Below are 15,035 nucleotides of genomic sequence, written 5' to 3'. Positions count from 1 at the left end.
AGAGGGAGGGAGAGAGAGTGCGCACAAGCAGGGGGAACGGCAGAGGGAGAGGGAGAAGCAGGGAGCCCGATGGGGGGCTTGATCCCAGGACCCTGGGATCATGACCTGAGCCAAAGGCAGACGCTCAACTGACTGAGCCACCCAGGCGCCCCAGGTGGCTTATTATTAATAGGACATCATGACCAATTAGCCACCACCAAAGATTCTTGCGGATAAACCATTCTGGTTCCAGCTGCCAGTCCTGCTGCCAATCATGATGCCCCCACTTGGCCACTGCTGCTCCAGGCTCCCTGTTTCTATGGCAACACCTCTCACCTCCTTTCCTAGATTAGTTTTCCAGAACCTTCACCAAAGTACTTCTCAATGTTTTGATGAAAGGAATGTCCTTTGAACTTTCTCTGGGGATGTAGTTAAGGGTTGAGCCAGTAGGTTGCACATGACAAGTTCATTCCCACAGTTCCGCCTACCCAAGTCTTAGGATTGGAGACAATGAGGGATGTGAGGAGTTGGGGCACAAGGACAATTGGCATTCTCTTGCTCAGGTGATTTTATCACAAGATCTCCAAGAAAGACAGGATCAGCCTCACCAGATGGGGGTGGGGGGAACCCCTACTTCTGCTGGTAAGGGAAGGTCCGGGGGGTTTCTGGGCTCAAGACACATCCATTAAACAAAAATACTTACTGAACATCTTCTAGGAGCTGGATATATAGCAGTGAACAAAACAGACAAACATTTCCTGGCTCCGTAAGGCTAACATTCTAGTGAAGAGAGACAATAAACAAGATTCATTTAAGGCAGAGGGAAGAGCGGGTGCAAAAGACCTGAGAAGGGGGTGTGCCTGGAGTGGGGTGAGTAACGGTGGAAGGAGTGGACTCAGAAAGAGAATGGGGAGCAGCCATCATAGACACTTTGGCTTCTTTTAAAATATTTTATTTATTTATTTATTTGGCACAGAGAGAGAGCACGCGTGTGAGAGAGCACAAGCAGGGGGAGTGGCAGAGGGAGAGGGAGAAGCAGACTCCCCACTGAGCAGGGAGCCCAACGCGGGACTCGATCCCAGCTCCCTGGGATCATGACCTGGGCCGAAGGCAGACGCTTAACCCACTGAGCCACCCAGGCGCCCCAGATACTTTGGCTTTTACTCTTAGTGAGATGGTGTTTTGGTTTCCTAGGGCTGCCATAACAAATTACCCCAAACTGGGTGGCTTCAAACAATAGAAATGTACTCTCTCCCGGTCTGGAGGCTGGAAGACTGAAATCACTTTAGTCTCTGCCTACATCTTCATTTCTTTTGCTTGTGTGTCTTTTCCCTTCTCTTCCCTCTCTCTTTTTTAAAAATATTATTTATTTATTTATTTGAGAGAGAGAGAGAGAGCAGAGTGAGCAAGAACATGAGTGGAGGGGAGGGGCAAAGGGAGAGGAAGAAGCAGGCCCCTTGCTGAGCAGGGACCCCGATGTGGGGCTCGATCCCAGGACCCTGGGATCATGACCTGAGCTGAAGGCAGACGCTTCACCCACTGAGTCACCCAGGTGCCCTACCTTCTCTTCTAAGGACACCTGTCATTGGATTTGGGGTCCACCTGAGTAAGGCAGGATGATCTCATCTTGAGATCCTTAACTTAATTATATCTACAAAGACTCTTTTCCAAATAAGGGTCCAGGGGTGAGAATATACCTTTTGCGGGGGGGGGGCCCGCTTCATCCCACTACAGATGGGAAGTCATTGGGCTTTGAGCAGAGCAGGGACATGGCCTGATTTACAGTTTAAAAGCACTTGCCAGCTGCTATGTTAAGACAGTATAATTGGACAAAGTAGAAGCAGGGAGATCTGTAGGAGCCCATTGGAAAAATAGAGGAGAGCCATAATGATGGCATGGACTATAGTGACAGCAGTGAGGGTGATAAAAACCATCAGAATCTGGACCTCTTTTGAAAGCAAAGCTGAGAGGTTTTGCTACCAGATTGGATGAAGAGTTTTGGGGAAAGATGAAGCCCATAGGAGAACCATCAGTGAATACCTCAAAGTTATTCAGTGAAATATTTACCAATGAAGCATTATAAAATAAGGGGGGGGGAAGTAGTGAACTACTCATGGACTGGCTGATTCTGGGGACTTTGGTTATCTATAAAAAGTCAATTTACATCATTATTATTATTATTATTATTATTATTTTTAAAGATTTTATTTATTTATTTGAGAGAGAGAGAATGAGAGACAGAGAGCACGAGAGGGAAGAGGGCAGAGGGAGAAGCAGACTCCCGGCCGAGCAGGGAGCCCGATGCGGGACTCGATCCCGGGACTCCAGGATCATGACCTGAGCCGAAGGCAGTCGCCCAACCGACTGAGCCACCCAGGCACCCTACATCATTATTATTATTACCTTGGCTTACACCTAAATAAATTCTAGATAGAATTAAAAGTGAGGAAAAGCCAATCATCAGCTGTTTTTTAAGCCACAGCGAAATAAAATCTTTGTATGGCCGAGGAGAAATGAAAGAAAAGCAGCAACTCATTAGAAAATATAATGGCAAAAGATTCCATTTACAATTGCAATAAGGAATTAAATAAAGAGAGCTTAGTTAAATCCACAGAGGTTAGATTAAGAATCGCCGCTTGAGAGAGAGAAGAGTGAGAGGACACCAAAGAAGGAAGGGAAGACAGTTTGAACCACAATTCGCTACTTCCTGCTGTCAGGTATTGCAGCCATTAAGCGACTTTTGACTATAGAGCACTTTACATGGAGCCCCCGTCCTGGAGTTCAAATGCAGGTGCGCTCTACGTGTACAACACACACTGGAAATTCTTTTTTATCTCACCCCCACACACAAACACAAATGTAAAATATTCCATTCATGAAGTGTATCGCTTATATGTTGAATTGCTAATATGTCGGATCACTGGGTTAAACAAAATTCGTTATTAAAATCGATTTCACGGGGCGCCCGGGTGGCTCAGTTAAGCGTCTGCCTTCAGCTCAGGTCATGGTCCCGGGGTCCTGGGATCGAGCCCCACATCGGGCTCCCTGCTCGGCGGGAAGCCTGCTTCTCCCTCTCCCACTCCCCCTGCTCGTGTTGCCTCTCTCGCTGTGTCTCTCTCTGTCAAATAAATAAATAAAATCTTTAAAAAAAAATCAATTTCATCTTTTTCTTTTTACGTTTTTTTTTTTTTTTTCCCATGCGGCTGCTGGAAAATTTAAAAGTCCACAAGTGGCTCGCACTGTATTCCTATTGGCCAGCACCACTCTAGCTAGATGGGAATTGCAAGCAGCGAAGGACTTTCAACCTCTCTGTGCCTCAACGTCTTCATTTTTCAATCAGGACTGATCCGATACCAACCTTAAAGGGTCGGCGAGAGGAAGCAGATAGCTGCTGTTAACAGTGCTCGCGGTATACCCAGGGCGCCCAAGCCCGCGTCAAACACAGCAAAGGTCAGTGAACTGTGGTCGGGGCCACGCCCATAGGCTATGGGCCGCGGGGGCGGGCTGCGCATGCGTCTCCAACCCGGGCAGCGTAGGGCCGGGCGAGTCCCAAAGCGCACGCGCGGACGCGCTACCTCGGGAGGGGGGCGGGGGCGCGAGCCAGCCAATGAAGTTGCGCAGGCGGCCCGCGCGCGCCTCGGGCTCACCTCCCCGAGCCTGGCCCCGCCCCTCAGTCCCGCGGCGCAGCACGCACCCGGCGTCGCACAGGTGGGCGGGTTTTAGTGGCGCGGCCTGTGGGCGGCGGGAGTCTGTGCTCGCTCCCTCGGTGGTGGCCCACGCGGCTCGCACGCTGTGCGGGGCAACATGGCGGACGCGGAAGGTAAGGGTCGTTTCCTCGTGGGTGACCGGGCTAACTATCAGCTCCGCTGCCCCGAAGAGCTGGGGGTGGGAGGGTGACGGCGTCGGGGGCCGCGTTCTCCGCCGGTTTGCCGCCAGGCCGGTCCCGTCGCAGCCGGGCCTCCTGCTGGCCTTGCCTCTTGGCCTTGGGTCTACGGTTGAGGGCAAGGGATGGAGGGGTCCTCTCAGTGACGTGACTCCGCGAGGCCCGGGCCTCCCGCCGAGGCACAGCCTCTTTAGGGCCCGGGTCCCCGTTGAAAGGCGTCGGCCGTGCCGGCTTCCCCGCCGTGACGGGAGACCTGGCAGTGCCTGCACCACGCGAAAGGGCGGTAGGAACAGACGGGGAAGAATAAGGGCCGAGGGCCTCCGGCGTGTTCGTAGCTCCAAGTCGCAAGAAAGTTCTGTGGGCCACAGAACCGGGTAGGGGGCAGTTGAGTGGTCACTTACGGAACTTCGTGGCCCGTGGGCCGAACACTTGTGCGGCAGGTTTAAGCCCTGCCACGGCCACGTGGTGAACCGGAATGGAAGCCGACATGTGCGACTGCCTGTGGTCGGTTACCGAGCCGTGCAACCCATGCGTTTGGCCTTACACACTTTGTTTTCCCCAGTAATTCTAGACCAAACGTCCATTTTCTACTTGCTCTGATTTCATTCTCTATTTTAAGTTTTGTTACCCTTATTTTCGGGAAAAACTCCCAAATCTCTTGTCTGTTTTAGTATTTATTTTGCCAAAGAAACATAAGAAGAAAAAGGAGCGGAAGTCTTTACCAGAAGAAGATGTAGCAGTGAGTACGAATGTTTTATAGTTTGCTTTAACTAAAGTGAAAGGTTACTTAGGTAACACATTACATAAAAAGACTGTTTTTAAAAGTTTCTAAGGAATGGGTTGGAATTGGGTAGTGGTTGTGTAGTAAACCACACAACCCCAGCCACCTAAATCTCTCCTGTCAAGTTTGCTGAATGGTGTTGACCACATCAGCTCCTCTCCCTGAAATTCTTTTTTATCCCACCAACAGACCCACTATCCCTCTTTCTCTTTAAGTACCTATCCCCATCTTTCTTTTTTTTTTTTTTTTGAAGATTTTCTTTCTTTAGAGAGAGAGAGTGTGTGTTGTGTGTGTGCATAGCCAGACACGGGTCTCCATCTCAGGGCCCTGAGATCATGACCTGAGCTGAAATCAAGAGTCAAACGCTTAACTGAGCGAGCCACCCAGGCGCTCCTAGCTGTCCCCATCTTGGTGGCACTTCACTTACCCTTCTGAGGTCCTGGTTCATTTCTTTTTCACTTGGAAGTCCCAGTGAAGAGGCATAGGGACTACCTTCTTTTCTATTTAAGAGGCTTAGACTTACATGGTAGTAATGGAATTGTACAAAATCAGGTGGGAAGTCTAACAGTGTATTTCTGTCCTGTGTAAGGAGATACAACATGCTGAAGAATTTCTTATCAAACCTGAGTCCAAGGTGGCTCAGTTGGACACATCTCAGTGGCCACTGTTGCTCAAGGTATGTGGCTAGGATTATGTATCGGATCAATGCCTGGCTTTTACGTAATTTAAGTGTTAAGCGGTTCATTAAGAGTGATTAGCACTAGCATCTTTGACTTAGGAAATGCCAGATGATACTGTTTTAGAGCAGTGTTCTTCAGAGTGTCTGACATGAAGGACCAGATTTTGTTTCATTTTTCATTTCCAGTGCACCAGTGCTGTAGTAGGATACAGTTAAAATGTCACAACAATGTCATACTGCCATTAAAGTTTATAAATAATTAGTTCTTGGTTTCTGTATTTAACTCCACCTTACAGACTTTTACTAGTTTGTGGGCCACACTTGGAGTAGGACTGCTTTAGTGCTTGAGGATATGTGCTTTGAAGCCAGACCAATTTGAGTCAGTGTATGACTTTGAGCCAGTTATTTAACCTCCAAGTCTGTTTGCTTATGGTATCTTCTCTTAGGAAGGCAGGCTGAGGGCTGTAGGAGGTAATCCATGAAACGTGTTTAGCCACAGTCCTAGCATGTAGGTCCTCTAGAAATTGCTGACTGTTGTGTTGGATTTTAAATAGAGTGGCTCAGTAATGAGTTGAATTACAAATTTCACAAGCAACTTAGTAGGTGCCAGGTATGAGATTAGGAGAAAGGGTAGGGTAGAGGAAGTTACTGAGGCGCCTCTTGACAAAGTGTTATAATAAATCAATATATATAAAGTAAACAAATGAGATTTGCTTATATAATTCAACACAGTTGAGTTTCTGCTTGGTCAGATAGGTCTACCGTTTAATACATCTGCTTTTCTATTGTAGGCTCTGAGGATATGCTAGTGAACTGGGTAGGCCAAGGTCCCTACTATCTTGGAATTTAAAATCTCGGGGTGGGAGATAGTTAAAATTGCTATTTGTGATAAGTACCATGATGAAACTAAACTGGGCAACATGAAAGATAAGCTTTAATTGAAGGGAGCTTTTTTAGACCTGTGGTCAAGCCTTGGAAAGGAGGAGAATGAAAAGGAGCAGACCTGGGAAAAGCAGAGATGGGAGTATCTGGAGCAGGAACAAGCTGGTTGTGTTTGAGAAACGTTGCCAGTCTTTGTACCCGAAGAAGTCTTTCTAGAGGAGTGATCAAATTTGTCTTAATTCTGTTGATATGGGTAATTTTTCCAGTGTGTAAGGAGGCTTAACAGTCTGTCACACTAGATAATGAAAATATAGGAGCAGAATCCAAGTTTATAAACTTGCGGGTTAACCATAACATGGTTGATGGTGCGGACTCTTGTTTTACATATGTTAATGGTTTATTAAGTTTATTCTGTGTTGTATCATTGCTTTCCAGAATTTCGATAAGCTAAATGTAAGGACTACACACTATACACCTCTTCCCTGTGGTTCAAATCCTCTGAAGAGGGAGATTGGGGACTATATCAGGTAAGTGTTGGGAGCATGTGGTGTTCAGACTTCTGTTCTTTTCAAAATGACCTTTTCAGGGGCGCCTGGCTGGCTCAGTCGGTAGAGCATGGGACCCTTGATCTTGGGGTCATGAATTTGAACCCACATTGGTCATAGAGTGTACTTAAAAAAATGACTTTTTCACATCAGTTGTTCAAGAAGGTAGTGGCATTTTAGAAATGCCTAGAATTGCTGGAAATACATAACCTGTACCTGTGGTGAACTTTTTTACTCTTCAGATTTAGTTTTTATTAGAGGGCCAGAGATGACAGCACAGTGATTTCTTTTCCATTTTAGGACAGGTTTCATTAATCTTGACAAGCCTTCCAACCCCTCTTCCCATGAGGTGGTAGCCTGGATCCGACGAATACTTCGGGTGGAAAAGACAGGACACAGTGGTACTCTGGATCCCAAGGTGACTGGCTGTTTAATCGTGTGCATAGAACGAGCCACTCGCTTGGTGAAATCCCAGCAGAGTGCAGGTATGTGGAAGAGGGAATAAAAAGAGGCAGCTCCTTTGTTATTGGAAGGCTTTCTATGTTTCCCTTCCTTCTACTTTTTGGCCCTTGGTAATGGTTTCTTCATTAGTTAAAAAAAATCCTAAGCAGGGATACTCTGGTTGTGTACCTTCTGTCCCTTGCCAGATCCTAGTGTGTCTGCCTTTCTTGGAGTTCCAGGTACTGGACATGTGCACATCAAGTTGACTAGATCTGTTCCCAGGACTGAGACAGGGCTGTGTCTGGGTCCCGCTCTAGGCTTATTGCTCCAGGCTTCTTGGAGTCTTTGCTGCTGCTTCTGCCTAAAGTGCCCTTCCCTCATTTTCATCAGGGGAAACTCCTACATGACCTTGCGAGGTTTTGTTCTAAGCAGGCTCTACACTGCGTATTCCAGCTGTTCCTGTCAGCACATTGGAAGTTGAACCCCCAGTGAGAGGAAGCATCTTCACTCCTTTCCCATGTCCAAACCATGAAATCTGTCTTCATGGAAACTTTACAGAAAGAAGTCATCAAACTGCATGCTTTTCTTGCTGCACAAAATGGGAATATGAGCATATAAAAACACAGAAAACTCAGTGGCCATACCTGACTACTCTTTTGTCATTTTTCAGGCAAAGAGTATGTGGGAATTGTCCGGCTACACAATGCTATTGAAGGGGGGACTCAACTTTCTAGGGTAAGTTTGTGATTACAGGGAGGGCACCTTTTGGTGATGTGGGTGTCTAAGCCCGTAGACATCTGGAGACAGGCCGGCTTTCCTGGCTGTCCTGTCTTGTGCCCTTTTCAGTGGGCTGCTCACGCCGACAGGGGCACTTCTGGCCATGTCCCTTCTGAGGAAAGGGCTCGCTGATAAGCACTGAATCATTCCTGTGTCACTAATAAAGAAGCAAAAATGGAAAGGACATTTTAGGTCTTAAATGATTGAAAAAAACTTTTTCATTTGTGTCCTGAAACTGCCACAATAGGCTGTTTGCTCTTATTTGAGAGTCTGTACGATGAGAGTCTTCATTTTGGTTTGTGCTTATTCTCAGGCCCTAGAAACTCTGACAGGTGCCTTATTCCAGCGACCCCCACTTATTGCTGCAGTAAAGAGGCAACTCAGAGTGCGGACCATATATGAGAGCAAGATGATCGAGTATGATCCTGAAAGAAGATTAGGTGGGTCATTAGGTCTGTGAGGAACTGAATTGACATTGACCACATGTGGATAGGAACGCGTTCTTGAGAATTAGATTTTCTTGTTAGGAGTAGGTGCCCTTAGTATATGGTATAGTCGGAGCCTGTTTCTATTGTATTTGGTCTTGCTGGCTCAAAGAATAACTCTGGGTTTCTCAGTCAGTGATGTGTTTACTTTGGACAATGTGCTACTTTTGTGTGTGTGTGTGTGTGTCTTAGGAATCTTCTGGGTGAGTTGTGAGGCCGGCACCTATATTCGGACGCTGTGTGTGCACCTTGGTTTGTTATTGGGAGTTGGCGGTCAGATGCAGGAACTTCGGAGGGTTCGTTCTGGAGTCATGAGTGAAAAGGTACACCGTTATGGGGCTAGAAGTTTCAGAGCTGGTACTTAACACCTTCCCGCCCTTGGTGGAATTCCTCACCTGCTTCACATCCTGGAAAAGGCAATTTCCAAAGTGTTGAGTTCAGTTCAGGGCAGCTTCCCTGTTCTGTTAATTAAACTTTGGAACATTGAAACCTGGGCTGTGGGAGATGATTGGATAGAAAGCATTACTCTATTCATTTACTACCTCCCAGCCTACAAAAATGCCTACTTAGATTTCAGTGTATCAGTAGTTACAGGTGTGTAGAAGAGAGGTGATTCTGAAGAGACTGAAGACTAATGAGTTTGGACTAAATTCATTCAGGTTTTGGAAGTTTGGGGTCTGTGTATTTCAGAGACAGTGACACTGAATATAGTTTTCATACATGGCTGCTTTTCAGGACCACATGGTGACAATGCATGACGTGCTTGATGCCCAGTGGCTGTATGACAACCACAAGGATGACAGTTACCTGCGGCGAGTTGTTTACCCTTTGGAAAAGCTGTTGACTTCTCATAAAAGGCTGGTTATGAAAGACAGTGCAGTAAGTTCTGGGTTACAAGTTCACATTTGCACAAAATGTGACTCCACAAAGATGAGATACAGTCAGTGTTCTGAAATCCGCATTCTGTGTGAAGAGATGAAACATGATGTGAGCTTATTATTTTCCTTTATTATTACCCAACGTGGGTCTCAAACTCAGAACTCTGAAATCAAGAGTTGCACGCTCCACCGACTGAGCCAGCCAGGTGCCCCACGAGTAGTTCTCTTAATGATGTAATTATGTCCGGGACAAAGGATAGCCGAGTTGAGGGTGTTTGATGCATTTTTTTGTACGTTATCCTTCATAATAAGAAAAAGAAAAATTAGGTATCCTAAACTCTGCCATTATAATAGTTGAAAAAACATAATTGTGTGAAGCAACAACATAAATGTGATGTAGCCTCCTCATGCTGGGGTCAGACTGGTACCCTCTGGGTGAATTTAAGGGGGAGGTGGAGTGTGGTCAGCAAGAGATACAGGTAAGTGAAGACAAGGTGGCACAAGCCATTGAACTCAGGGAGAGGTAGCCTGAACTTGCATGTGATTGGTTCAACAGGCCTCAGTAATCTTGCTTGCTGGTCATTTTGAGAGCCTGTTAGAGGCCCGATCTCCCAAAAAAAGCAAAAACGCTCCTGATTCTGTCAGGGTTTCTCTCATCAGTGATAAAAAAGAGAGGAGTGATTAAGGAAAAGTAAGGCTGGGTTTTTAAGATGAAAATACCTTTAAGTCCAGTGGAGGAATGAGGAGTAGGTATTTAAATTCCCCTTTAACATTTCTGAGTCAGTGTGTATAAGGTGCCTACGCCCATGGTGGAATGCCATTAGCTCCATTTCGCAGGTCCTGTTCCCCACCCTCCAGCCCCGTTCTCCTTTGTGCTGGTGAGGGGGGGAGGGATGGAGGGCAGGGGCTAGTGCAGCAGCTAGGGCTCTCACATGTAGTGCTGTCTCTGCAGGTGAATGCAATCTGCTATGGGGCAAAAATCATGCTTCCAGGTGTTCTCCGATATGAGGATGGCATCGAAGTCAATCAGGAGATCGTGGTCATCACCACCAAAGGGGAAGCAATCTGCATGGGTAAGAGGGGAAGTTGCCCTAGTTCCTTCTGCACCATCACAGCCAGGCTCACTAAGGGCAGGCCCCCAAGTGCTGGCTCCTCAGGTTCATCTAATCCTTGTGTTGTCTGGGGCCTGTTTGGGGACTGTGTTAGATGGGCATAGGTGAGGAGGAGGTAAATGAGGCTTCCCCTTGCCCCAACTGGCTGCTATTAGAGGTCGTGTCTCAGCAGCCCGGCTCCAGTGGGGAGAGGGAAAATCCTTAACGAAGGGAGTAAATGTCTGTGGTAATCGAGATGAAGTTTAGCTCATTCCTTGTTTGCCTATAGCAGTTAACTTGTGAACCTTTAGCTACTGTTGGATTGTCCTTAAAACTTCAAATGTTCCATTGCCCTGAAGGGGCTGTGCAAGCTGTTCCCCGTGTGTGGCCTGAGCCCTAAGCCTGGTGAGTGTATCTTTAGGGTGCCTTACTAGAGGTGTTCCCTTCTGGCTGCTATCCATAGATCGCTGCTTGCAACCGAGAAGGGACTCTCATGACCTTCACGTGACATGCTTTCTTTCTGGTGGTGCCAATTAAGCACGTTAAATGAATAGCTCTGATTTACTTATTAAGAGGTCTCCTGAGGCTCTGGGAAGCGTTGATTTTTATGTGGTTAGTGTAAATATTTTAACTGACAATCGTAATATGGTTTCAGAGCTTTTTTCCCATAGCAGTGGATTTTCTCCATATGAACATCCTCAGCAAAGGAAACCTCAAGGCAGTAGAGCTTCGAGTTTTAAATGTTTTTTTTTCTTTGTAAAGATTTTATTTATTTATTTGAAAGAGAGAGAGCACAAGCGGGGTGAGGGGCAGAGGGAGAAGCAGACTTTCCGCTGAGCAGGGAGCCCGATGCGGGGCTCGATCCCAGGACTCCGGGATCATGACCTGAGCCGAAGGCAGACACTTAACCGACTGAGCCACCCAGGTGCCCCTTAAATGTTTGTTTGTTTGTTTTTTTAAGATCTTGAGAGAGAGCGTGCGAACACACGCACAAGTGGGGGGAGGGGCAGAGGGGGAGATAATCTCAAGCAGACGCCACGCTGAACACGGAGCTCGACGCAGGGCTCGATCTCATGACCCTAAGATCATGACTTGAGCCGAAATCAAGAGTTGGATGCTTAAGCGACTGAGCCACCCAGGTGCCCCTAAAATGGGGTTTTAAAATTTATATAAAACAGTGGAATTAGGGCTCATAATAACGAAGTTTCTCTCTTCCAAGTCATTCTTTAATCTCTTTCTAACACCTGCAGCTATTGCATTAATGACCACGGCAGTGATATCTACCTGTGACCATGGTATTGTAGCCAAGATCAAGAGAGTAATCATGGAGAGAGACACTTACCCTCGGAAGTGGGGTTTAGGTCCAAAGGTAAGTGGGAGCAGGTGTGTGCTCTGCTGTGAGTTAACTCTTCATTTTTGTGTTGTTGAATACTCCTTGGGTGGCTCTCAGCTATGTCCCTACCACCACAACCTTGCCGTGTACCTGGGCTCTGGGGAGTGATGGTGAGTAGAAATGGGACCATCTCAGAGTTTAGAGATTTTAGTCTAATGGGGAGAAGCAGACGGGCGTCACTCATACTGCACAACGAAAGCCAAGTTGAAGGGATATCAAGGAGTATAGAGAGGTGCCTGGCATCTCGGGAGTTCAAAATGAGGGGTTTGACTTGGCTGGGGGGTCTGGGTGAGGGATCTTCGCTGGAGCCAGGCTAGCACAAAGGACACAGTGTTATGTATTGATGAAGTGAAGAAAGGAAGGGAGAGTCTGGGGAAGCGGGAATCGCATGTGCTGCAAAGGCCCTGTGGTGGAAGAATGGGGTGGGTGGGGGTGCCACAAAATGACATTTTGGAGGTTCTGACTGATAAAGAAGGCTTGATGACTTTTGACAAGTCCCATGTTTGCTCCTGTTGGAGAGCGTGAGTTCTGAGTGCTTTGCAGAGAAGTGTGAGGCCCAGCTGAGAACACACAAGGGAGGAGCCTTACTTGAGCCACCATAATACCTGCTTCATGTGTCACACTGTTCTAATGCTGAAATCCTGACGATCCACCAGGCAAGTCAGAAGAGGCTGATGATCAAGCAGGGTCTTCTGGATAAGCACGGCAAGCCCACAGACAGCACGCCTGCTACCTGGATGCAGGAGTATGTGGACTACAGGTGAGGGCAGGGTGTTTCAGAGCCCCAGGCGGGCAGAGGCGGCACGCTGGCTGCCTGGATGCAGGAGTGCATCCACTACAGGTGAGGACGGGAGGCTGTAGAGCTCAGAGGGGTAGATGCAGCATGGCGGCTGCCTACATGAGCCAAGGCAGGCGGTCACGGAACCTGGGTATGGGGAGCGGGGCAGATTTAGTTCTGGGGAGAGCTGCTAACATGGGGGACTCTAGGAACCTGCGTGGTGCTCACGAGACCTTGGGGGCTGTAGGGACTTGCCCCTTGACTGCTCAGGCCTGCTCAGCAGACAGTTATCCCTTTCTAGTCTGGCTCGTGGGACTCTAGAGGGAGTCAGTCTGCAACAGTAAGTGGTGAGTTCTTCTGTCTGTCGTCAGTATTTTGATGGTGGCTTTAGACTTGCCAGATATCACTGGTTGAGGAGGCAGCACTACCTCCCTGGAAAGCCGTTCAGTGCCTCTCACCAATTGCTGTCTGTCTTCCAGTGACTCTGCTAAAAGAGAGGTGGGGGCCAAAGCAGTGAGAGACCCACAGGAAGTTGCCGAAGTGGTAAAAGCCCCAAAAGTAGTTGCCGAAGTGGTAAAAGCCCCAAAGGTGAGTGACATGCTGTGAGCAGTTGGGAGTGTGCTTTGGGAGATGGTTGCATTTGGCTTATCTCGATGGTTGCGGTCTAGGCACGGGTCGTGGCTCAGTACGGCAAGGCTTCTTGGGGGCGTGATGCGGTGTGGGCTCCAATTCACATTCCCTGTTGTGTCTGCTGGGAGGATTGTGCGCTCAAATCAAATCTGGCTCCGGGGCAGATGAGCCGTACAAAACTCAGCGGGGAGCAGAATCACCAGAGGCTGACAACCTCTAGATCGCCTTAGCTTGTCAGGGTTGGGGGGACCACTGGCATGAGAGCACAGAATGGGTGCGCTGAGTGAGCAGGGAAGAGCTTCTGGCACGCATGGGGCCTGTCACAACTCCTGGGTTGCCCGCCGCCTTTGAAGACCTGCAGTCCAACTTGTCACAGCCCCTGAGCTTTGGTGCTCCGGCTGTGCGCATGGGGATGAGACCGTGTTTGAATTCTCTGTAAATTAAGGTTCTGTTGGGGTTTGTAATTAGAAAACTTACTCTTGGATTTAGTCAGGAACTTTTCTGGTGACTCCCCACCTTCTTACTGAACGTTTCTCATCCATTTTTGCCCAAGGTCTAATATTTGATCGCTTGTCTCCACCTTAGCGGAAGCGAGAGAGTGAAAGTGACGAGACCTCTCCACAGCTGGTCAAGAAGGAAAAGAAGAAGAAGAAGGATAAAAAGGCCAAAGCTGCGCTAGAGAGCGGGGGCGATCCAGGAGATGGGGTATGTACTTGAAGGGGGAGCAGCAGCGTTTCCTAGTAACTGCTCATAGTTGGAATGCTGCTGATGGTGAGGGGGAAATCTGAATGGTCCTGTCCGTAAAAGTAGACCGCTGGGGCATCACTAAAAAGCTCAGGGCTTGTGTTCTGTGCAAAATTTATTTAATCCAGAATATCCTCCCAGATCCTGAAAAGGCTTATTGGGCTCTTGGAACTTCCCTCATTTGGTTGTTAACAGATGCAGTGAGGCTTTCTCTTTCTCCCAGGACAGTGACAGTACCAAGAAGAAGAAGAAGAAGAAGAAAATAAAAGTGGAAGTGGTTTCTGAGTAGTGGACACCACTTTGAGCACTGTGTCCAGGTGGGAGGAGAAATTAAAGCCTTATTGAGAAAACAGAATTCCTTTTGTTCTTGAGGGAATGGAACATAGGTCCCAGAAAGGGTGGAGAGTTCCGGCACATTTTAGCTGCTACGTGAGAACTCAGTGACGTTCCTTGGTGTGGTCATCCCATCCTGTCCTGTTTTAAGGATATGGGTGAAGGAGGCAGGTTTGATGGCACCCACTTGTCTGCTTGGGAGAGTTGGGAATTCTCTCCTTCAGACCCAGCACAGCCCAGGAGCCATCTGCGGCTGGTGCCCTATGGCTGTTTTATCAGCATAGCTCTCTCCTGGTTTGCACCACCCCTCAACCCATTTTAAACGTTTCTAAACATTGCTCAGTGAAATGGTGTAGATCAAGTAAAAGAAGAGAACTGAACCACATTGTTCACTGGGGGGATAAATCTTTTCTCCCATGTCCTGTGAGGACAGTGGTCTGTCAGCTACATCCACTCCATCTCTGGCTTAGCGGTCCTTTCTGTACTCCTTCATAGCCTGTGTGTACAGCCTAATGCACCTGAATCCATCTGCCTACTTGTGTTTGTGACAGAAGCTAAAATACTGTTCCATATTCTCTCTTAATTTTCCTTTACTTTCAAAGGATGCACTCACTCACTGCTGGGAGAAGGTTGTACTTTTTACTTATTAAAGTTTATTTGTTTTTAAGTATTTCTGTTGGGTTTTCTAATTGTTGGGGATGTCAAACTAGTAGAACAAAAGATAGAAACTATTTTA

The 15,035-nt window shown here is 47.6% G+C and overlaps 1 protein-coding gene and 2 non-coding genes across 3 annotated transcripts; all 3 read left to right on the top strand.

Annotated features, from left to right (window-relative positions):
* Positions 1–3,648: 3,648 nt before the first annotated feature.
* Positions 3,649–14,966, top strand: DKC1 (dyskerin pseudouridine synthase 1). The gene is made up of 15 exons (XM_006736920.3): positions 3,649–3,799; positions 4,534–4,601; positions 5,233–5,319; positions 6,640–6,731; positions 7,050–7,234; positions 7,861–7,925; positions 8,281–8,407; positions 8,645–8,775; positions 9,188–9,331; positions 10,283–10,403; positions 11,672–11,790; positions 12,471–12,574; positions 13,072–13,180; positions 13,808–13,927; positions 14,190–14,966. The coding sequence occupies exons 1-15, from the start codon at positions 3,784–3,786 to the stop codon at positions 14,253–14,255; spliced, it is 1,554 nt and encodes a 517-aa protein (XP_006736983.1). The 5' UTR covers positions 3,649–3,783; the 3' UTR covers positions 14,256–14,966.
* Positions 8,874–9,010, top strand: LOC115942200 (small nucleolar RNA SNORA36 family). Its single transcript, XR_004076815.1, has one exon. It is a non-coding gene; the product is annotated as a small nucleolar RNA SNORA36 family (small nucleolar RNA).
* On the top strand, positions 12,870–12,998 carry LOC115942201 (small nucleolar RNA SNORA56). Its single transcript, XR_004076816.1, has one exon. It is a non-coding gene; the product is annotated as a small nucleolar RNA SNORA56 (small nucleolar RNA).
* Positions 14,967–15,035: the final 69 nt, after the last annotated feature.

This window comes from Leptonychotes weddellii, chromosome X, assembly GCF_054177405.1.
Source record: "Leptonychotes weddellii isolate Sample4059 chromosome X, ASM5417740v2, whole genome shotgun sequence".
Lineage (NCBI taxonomy): Eukaryota > Metazoa > Chordata > Mammalia > Carnivora > Phocidae > Leptonychotes > Leptonychotes weddellii.
The sequence above is the reverse complement of the archived record's forward strand: the minus strand, read 5'-3'. Positions and strand labels throughout refer to the sequence as shown.

Coding starts and splice junctions, on each gene's coding strand:
- DKC1 (XM_006736920.3), top strand. Junction 7,235..7,860: donor GAAATCCCAGCAGAGTGCAG/GTATGTGGAAGA, acceptor GTCATTTTTCAG/GCAAAGAGTATGTGGGAATT. Junction 13,181..13,807: donor AAGTGGTAAAAGCCCCAAAG/GTGAGTGACATG, acceptor TCTCCACCTTAG/CGGAAGCGAGAGAGTGAAAG.